Source organism: Pelodiscus sinensis, chromosome 29 (assembly GCF_052426305.1).
Source record: "Pelodiscus sinensis isolate ZL-2025 chromosome 29, ASM5242630v1, whole genome shotgun sequence".
In the NCBI taxonomy this organism is placed as follows: Eukaryota; Metazoa; Chordata; order Testudines; family Trionychidae; genus Pelodiscus; species Pelodiscus sinensis.
In genome coordinates this window covers 1,749,984-1,757,983 of record NC_143080.1, presented here as the reverse complement: position 1 = coordinate 1,757,983, position 8,000 = coordinate 1,749,984, and the positions used below count along the sequence as shown (strand labels likewise).

Genomic DNA, 8,000 nt, shown 5'->3' with positions numbered 1-8,000 from the left:
TATGCATTTATGTATATAAATGAATTGTATGGACGTGGACCACTTACTCCATTAATCTGAAGAAGTAGGTTGTGTTCACAAAAGCTCATGATCCCATCTACAGTTTTTGTTAGTCTCTAAATTCGGTGCTGCAGGATCATTCGTTGTTTTTTAATTTTTTTCGTATACAGGTGTGTTTTATATATATTCAGTCGTGAGTATATTTAGATATAAGCATATATTTGAATGCATGCAGCTGCATAAATGTATGTACATATATTCAGTCATATGGATGTATATATAAATAACTAAACTATAAACTAGCTGTCAATATAATTCTCTCTATAGTTCTATATAAAACTCTCTCTATAATTATATCTAAAACTCTCTCGTTGCATATATATATAACACTATCAAGCTGTAGTTTATAAGGTTTCCTTTCTCCTAACTCAGAGAAGTTTCAGACATTGTCACAACTATTCCACGTTAAAATGCCTTCACCCCGCCGCTAGTTTGCCAGCTGCCGGGCGAGCGCGGGCAACACGCCGACGGACAAGCCACCAGAGCGGTCTGACGCATTTGGGCATTTGTGATTATTTTTTTATTCGGCTCGTTTCGACAGTTTTCTGAAGCGCGCCCGGGCCGGCGCGCACACAGCGAGGGAAGAGAAGAGCTGCGGGCAAACGCCGCACCCGAAGGTAAACGCGCAAACCGCGCGCGTTCCTTTGACAGCCCAAATCGTGCCGCATCTTCCCAAACCAGCTGCATTTATAGTCGGGTAAAGGAAACAGCAGCAAGGCCACGGAGGCAGCCCCGAGACGCGCGTATTGCGCCTGACAAGGAGCTGGACAGGGTAGGGCCACGAATTTGGGTGCGCAGTTCAGTCCCATTTCCAGCGGAACTTTTTTCTTCGCCCTCATTCCCTTCTCCCCCCCTTTTAGGTGCCAGGCCCCCACAGATCCAACAAGGGGAGCTGGGTCATTGCTGCCTCACGGGCTGCTGCCGGTTTTGAGTTTGGCGACCACTTTCTTCTCTTTCACCCGCCGGTTCTGAAACCAGATGGTGATCTGTCGCTCCGTGAGGCTGGTGGCGGCGGCCAGTTTCCTCCGCTTGTCCTTGGTGATGAATTGGCTGCTGGCGTATTCCTTTTCCAGCTCCTTCAGCTGGCCCTTGCTGTAGGGAATCCTTTTCTTGCGTCCCCGGCGGAAGGCGCACGAGTCCGGCGGGTGCTGGGCCACATCTGCGCACGGACAGACGGAGAAAGAACAGCGCTTAGCTCCGGGAGAGAGACTAGCTGGATACTCGGGAAATGGACAAGAACGCCGCAAGCCAGGGCGTGAAACTGACACCAAACACTAAACACCCCCACCCCTTATCCCTGACTTTCTCCGGGGTAAAATGTCAGCCTGTGTGAGCCCACTGAGGCCAGGTGCGCAGAGAAATCTCTCTCGCCAGGCGCTGTGCTCTCTGCTTTTACCTTCAAGTAAGGCTCGTTCTCTCTGCCACCCCATTTAAGCAACAGGCTTAAACTGCAGCCAGGGAGGTTTAGGTTGGACATTGGGAAAATTGCCTAGAGGGATTGTGGAATCTCCATCACTGGAGATATTGGAGAGCAGGTCGGACAGACACCTGTCAGGGATGGTTTAGCCGGTGCTTGGCCCTGGGGTGAGGGCAGGGGACTGGACCTAATGACCTCTCAAGGTCCCTTCCAGTTCTATACTATGACTCGGTGCCGTCAATGGGCTGCCTCTTCTCCATAGGGAAAAGGAGGCGCCCCTTTTATGTTTCTAGAATTATTTCAACACAATCGATTCTTCCCTTCCGTCTGAATCAATACATTAAATAAGTTGCGAGGCTCCCTGCTGAATCAGAATTTCATTAATACCCCTGTTCTCCCTTGGATTGTGGCATATTCCAAAGCACGTGCTTGACGGAAAATATATCTACAGCCATAGATATCTATGTCTAGACAGACAGACAGAAGGGGTATATGCGGATAGATAGATAGATAGATAGATAGATAGATAGATAGATAGATAGATAGATAGATAGATAGATAGATAGATAGATAGATCTTCATCTCCCACATACTCTTAGAATGAGTCTTATTGCTAGATATAGGTCTGACTAGGAATCACACACACACACACACACACACACACACACACTTAGATTTTGGCATGGTGCAGAGTCCATTACTGTCTACCCCTGAGGCGTTTGCTGGCTCACACGGCGCCATGTTGCGGAGCACCTCATTAGAAAAAGAAAGAGAGAAAGAGCCATGAGCTGCCGTGGTCAACCCCCACTTCCTCAGATGAGTGGAGGGTGGTGCCCAAGAAAGCGCACGATTCTATCCATATCGTGTTAGTCTCGGAGGTCCGACAGGACGATACGGACCAGCACCGCCACCCCCTGAGACGGATTAGATCCGAATCAGGGCGGGTTTCCATGTGTTTGCTTAAACCGCGCCTGGCACACTCGGTCAGAATTTCACCGGGCAGCCTTTTACTGACCCGGGATGTGCTGTGTTGCGAAAACCCGTCCATCCCCGGAGCGGCCCAGCCCCCTCTGACCGCTTGTCTAAGCTCCCTTCCTGGTCCTAGCCTGGGGCAACCGTGTCAGCTAAGGCACCTGCCTGGCGCGGCCTCCGAGAGCCCGGGGGTTGGGGGAGGGGAGGGGCGTTTACCTGCAAAGGCCGATTTCCAGAAGTGCTCGACCTGGCTTTGATCTTTGGGGCAACACATCTGGCTGTTCCAACCGCTGGTCAAAGCCCACGGCTGGGGGTAACTGTCCACGGGTAAAAGGGTCTCGTGTCGGGGTTCTCCCGGCCCCCCTAGGCTGGGGACCACAGACACGTCCAGGTAGCCAGCCATAGGCTGGTACGGGGCTGCGTAGCCTGGGTAGAAAGCGAACTCGGCCGGTCGGGGCTGGTAGTCCTCCGCGGCCGCTGGGGGCTCCGCGTATTTCTCCGCAGAGTAGCTGGCCGCGGGGCCAGGCTTGAGGGGGGCGCGGGCCACCCGACAGGAGTAATAGCCGCTGCCGAAGTATCCACAGGGCAAAGGCGCGGAGGAAGCAGCAGGCCCCGAGGCGCACTGTTTGGAGGGCTCGCCGCGTCCCGCGCTGGGGTAGCTACAGCCCTGCATCAAGGCAGCGGGCGCGGGCCCGTCTAAGCCCGGGTTCCTGCCCTGGCTCGCTGCAGCGAAACTCCCCGGCCCCAGCAGCCCGTCCATGCTGGCCCGCCGCACCCCGGCGCGTGCGCCTGTCCCGGGCTCGGTGCGGCGGGGTCCGCAGGCCGGCGCATTGGCCCCGCTCCGCCGGCGCTGGGCTGTGCGCGGGGAGGGCTCCTAGTCTTTTTTAAAGGCTGGGGACGGCCGAGGCGGCTGCATTTCCCTCCAGCCAAGCTGCTCTGACGCAAGCCGCGTGGCTGTCCCAGGCGGGGTGCTCATTGGCTGCCGAGGGGTGAGGGAGACGGGGGGGGGGTGCTTTTCTTGCAAGGGGGTGTGTGTAAAAAATAAACCTCCGCGCAGGCTAAAGCAAAATCGGGTGGGGGGGGGGGGAACTGAGGGGGGAGGGAGTTTTTCCTTTTCAAAGTGCATCTGGCCCAGAAGGAGCGAGGTGGGGGAAGATTCCCGGCGAGAAGAGGAGAGACAGTTGGAAGGGCTGTAATTCATTGTCCGCTTTCTTTCAGACAGATCTACTTTTGCTTTAGAAAATACACTTAAAACGCCAAGGGAAAAAAACCTCCATCTATGCGGGAAGGTTTTTCCCGGGAGACAGAACAATCGTGTGAACATGCTCAGAATTCAGCATAGCCTTGTTTCCACACCAGTCGAACCCGAACGGGTTGATTTAAGCCTTTGCACGTTGGTGCCTTTCAGAAAGGCCCTCGCCAGACGCGCTGGTTTCTGACTGTTTCAGTGCATGTGTCTCTTTCCCCTCTCTGCGCCTGAAAAAAATGTTCATTCAATTATTTTTGTTTTTTTTAAATATGTTTTTATTTAAAGCAGCGAGCGAGCGAAGAGGGTTTACATAACAAATGCAAAAGACAATAGTCTCTTGGGAGAGAAAGAATGAAGGCAGGGAGGGGAAAGCCATGAAGGAAAGGATAAAATGCTGGGGAAGGGTGGGAGCAATCACCGCTGCTCCAAAACCCTGGGTCTGACATATAATTGCAAGAGCCGAAAAACCCTCTTGCATTAACTATGTGCAGAAGGAAAGTCTGGGGGGATTTTTTTAAGCTGCATTAATCCAGACCAGACACAGCTTTTTCTGATTTTCACTGGGTGGTGGCATGGCATTGCACAGCTGAACTCGGTGTCAGCCAACACAACTGCACTTTTAAAGGAATCGAGGGCTTTCAAAGGGATGCTCCGGGATGGGCTGCCGCTTGTATCTCTAGGCACCTCTACACAGCATGGCTATTTCGAAGGAAGATCACTATTCTGAAACAGGTTATTTCGAAATAGCACATTACATCAGGCTTCTACTTTTGAGGATTCCCTGCAGTGTAGATTTGCTATCTCCATTTAGAGCCCCAAGAGGCACTGGGGAGGAATAACGTAATTAGAATGGCTCTGGTGAGGGGCTATTTCGAAATAGCAGCGGCGGAGTGTTTACACACACCTTATTTTCAAATAGCTTTTTCAGAATAGGTGTTATTACTCATAGAATGAGGTTTAGAGCTTTCGGAATAAGCCATCCATTGTTTTGAAATAACAGAATTGCAGTGTAAACGCGCTGGCATTGTTATTTTGAAATAACAGTGCAGTGTAGACGCATCGGTGGGTAGATAATTCAGTCATGCACGAAGAGAGGGGGCTTGGACAAGGTTTTGAAGGGATACATAATTTAGACGTGCATGTGTGTATGAGAGAAAAAGAGCAAAGATTGAAAGGTTTTGAATGAATGCATAATATATACGCTCCCGCTCATACATATACAAGTCTGAATTAATTAATTAAAAACGTTCCAAATCTTTGTCTTTTTTTTACAAATGTGAATAAATAATTGTCTTTTAGTATAATAAATCTTGTCTATTCATGTACGCACGATGCCAATACGTGGGTATATTATAACGCACACAGAGAGATGTATTTGTTTTCCTTTTGTAAAAAGCTTTTGGTTGATTCTTATTTCACTTCTTTGTTTTGCCCAGAGGATAATATTCATGCAGCCACTCGCATTTCCAGACAGGCTTGCCTCACATAACTATTTGAGGTTAGTCTGGGTGGATTTTGTTCTTTTAGGTTTTTTTTTTTTTTTTTTTTTTGCCATGTTTGTTTTTAAAATGCAAAGAGCAAGTTTTGGATAGTCGAGCCGCCCTACAGATAGACTTTTGCTTTCTGAAGATCCTCATGTTTAGACTATCCTGTTCCCACGCGCCAACCATGAAACACCAACACACTCTTTAACCATGTCCCAGAGTTTTACAAATTGAGTGTTTTAAACACGGAGATGGACGCAGCGGAAGCAAAGCCAAGCTTTTAATGAGGGGACGTTTTTTAGTGAGGTCTTTCTTCGGCGCATCAGTCCGGCTTAAGTTTTCAAATGCCTAGCCACTTAGACCTTTAAAACTTTGTTCCAAGGGCTTTAAATCATGACTTTGTTCTTAGCTCTCTTTGGAGACTTGCTCTTTTCATACAAAGTTTTGCGTTGTGTAATTTATTGCAACCATATTTGGGGGCATTTACAAAAGCACTGGTCGCTGACAAAAGCTTTAAATAATCGTTAAGTGTCAGCCAAAAACATGACACCCTTAAAGAGTTTAGCGAAGGAATCATTGAAAAAGATTGTTTATAACACTCTCTCCTCTATCTAGATCCATTGCTCTGTGTCGGTGCATTCCAGCGATTAGATATTTTAGGTAAGCGGTTGAATGGGACACTTTTTTTTACCATTAATCATCCTCACAAGCAAGTTCTTTCCCACTGTACTCACACGAGTAGCCCCTTTTAAATAAATGGCTCAGGAGAATAGAACCCTGCCTTGAAACGATCAGGCAGAATTCACAGTGGAAAGACATTTTATTTCTTGAGCAATGTAAACCACCTGTCAATTCGCCCCCTCCAAGGGAGGCGTCCCTGCTCCCATCAGAACCCAGGAGGACTTTTGCAACTGGGCCCGTGGCACCAGGAGTGGGTTCACACCACGCGCAAACACAAAGGCTGGAGATCAAACCATGGCCTGGCACTTTGGGTCAGACTCTCTGAAGAGCTCACCAGGAAGTTTAGCCAAAGTTGAGTTGAGTTTCTTTTTTGCTAGCCAATGTTCCTGCTTTTTACCTCTCTCTTTTAAGACGAGGCTAGGCTCATGTCAAGACTATTTTTTAAAAGCTGCCGTGTTTTCTTCCCCTCCCCTCCCCCACTTCCCTTCTTGTTTCCAAATCCATCCTCCGAGTTGGTAAGAGGGCGGTGGTCCCATTTAACCAGAGGCAAATGTTTGCAGACATGGGCGAAACGCACTAAAGTCTCAAGACGCTCTTTTGCATAAAGGTCAGACGTAATCTAAAGGTCAAGGCCAAGTTGAAAGTAAAGAGTCTGTTTACCTCGGGCGTGTTTCTATTCAGCAGAGCTCAAATCTACTGACTTGACCTTTGCAAGTCAAGTCCACCGTCCTTTTAATGGGGCAGACACCCCAAAGCCCATTACCAGCAACGTCTGAGTGAAGAATTCACAGCTCCGTGTTAGCTGCCCACCTCCAAGCGAGGCAGCTTTTTACGGTTTCGTCAAGCCGGCCGTTGTAAACCGGGCTACAAAAGAAAAAGGACAGAGATTGATTTTCGAAAGATAACCCGAGCAAGTCCATCGATGCCAGAATAAAACGCGAGCAGTAATAAGAAGCTACTGAGCGCAAGAGGCATTATGGTTTGCTGCTATATCAGAGTTCTCCCCCCCCAAAAAAGGTCTTTCTGGGATTTTTGTAGTTGTTTTGCTTTGCTTGGTAGTCAAGATTAAAGCAAACCAAAATAGAGTGCAAAAGCATCTCTTTGATTATATAATATTATATGCCCAGGCCATCCAGAGAGAGAACTCAGTCCAATATCTATCAAAGACCATATGCTTCTGTCCTTCCTTCTTCAAAAACAATGGGGTTTGTTACCGGAGGAAAAACTGCCGATGCAGACGAGGCTCTGTTACCCGATTTATGACAATTCTCGGTTTGGGTGAATACAGCCAAATGGATTAAAGTTTTCTAAAACTGCCATACACTCCAGAACTTTGTATTTCCTTTCGACAAGGCGCTGAAATGTAGAAGTGTTTCCCCCCAAATCCGATGGCAGAAATCGTTGTAAAAAGTAAAATTAGAAGTCAAATGGAAAGGCCATTGGAAGTGAAGCTCCAACAGAACATTTTGGGAGCTTTTTACAAGGAGTTTTCTCTCTAACAAATCACTTTTTGCACTTTCAACAGCGCAATATTCTTGTCCCTGGTGGTGGAATTTAGTTGGAACACTAACGAGACCGTTTCTTTTATTTTAAAATAAAAGAAAGAAAATCTTCTTTTTATGGCATTGATGATAGGAACCATGAGGCTGATATATACTCCATCTGGAATCTGAAAAGCTGTGCACTAATTTTTAACTGTCTCTAATTTTTCCAAGCAATTGAAAAGTAGGTTAGCGAGAGAGAGAAAAATTTCTCAGGGCTGTGTAAGTGGGAACTATTGAAGCAGTTTATGAGTTATACGTTTGGAAATAATTATTGTTGGAAGATGGGGTATTTGTCTCGCTCTTGGGCAGGAGACCAATTTTTCGGGGCTTCTGATTTTGACATTATTTCTGGGAAATAAGGTCAAAGCGAAAAATAGTTTTTTTACCACCTTATACATTGACGAAGATGAAATACAAGTTAGAGTTGTTTTCTTCGTGGAGAATAGTCATCTCTCGCAGCCTTTGCTGTGTAGAGCTGTAAACTGCATAACAATTCTTTTTCGACACAAAATAAATGATTCGCACTGATTTTTTTTCTTTCTTTTTCTTTTAGAAATATTCTTCAGGGTCAGAAGTCCTGCCTGCCTCTCGGG

At 47.4% G+C, this 8,000-nt stretch overlaps 1 protein-coding gene across 1 annotated transcript; it reads right to left on the bottom strand.

The window, feature by feature from the left end:
* Window positions 1-563: 563 nt before the first annotated feature.
* Window positions 564-3,357, bottom strand: HOXB13 (homeobox B13). Its single transcript, XM_075911484.2, has 2 exons — window positions 2,666-3,357; window positions 564-1,219 (listed from the first exon to the last, which is right to left on the bottom strand). Exons 1-2 carry the CDS (start codon window positions 3,207-3,209, stop codon window positions 969-971), a joined length of 795 nt encoding a protein of 264 aa, XP_075767599.1. The 5' UTR covers window positions 3,210-3,357; the 3' UTR covers window positions 564-968.
* Between the last annotated feature and the right edge of the window lie 4,643 nt (window positions 3,358-8,000).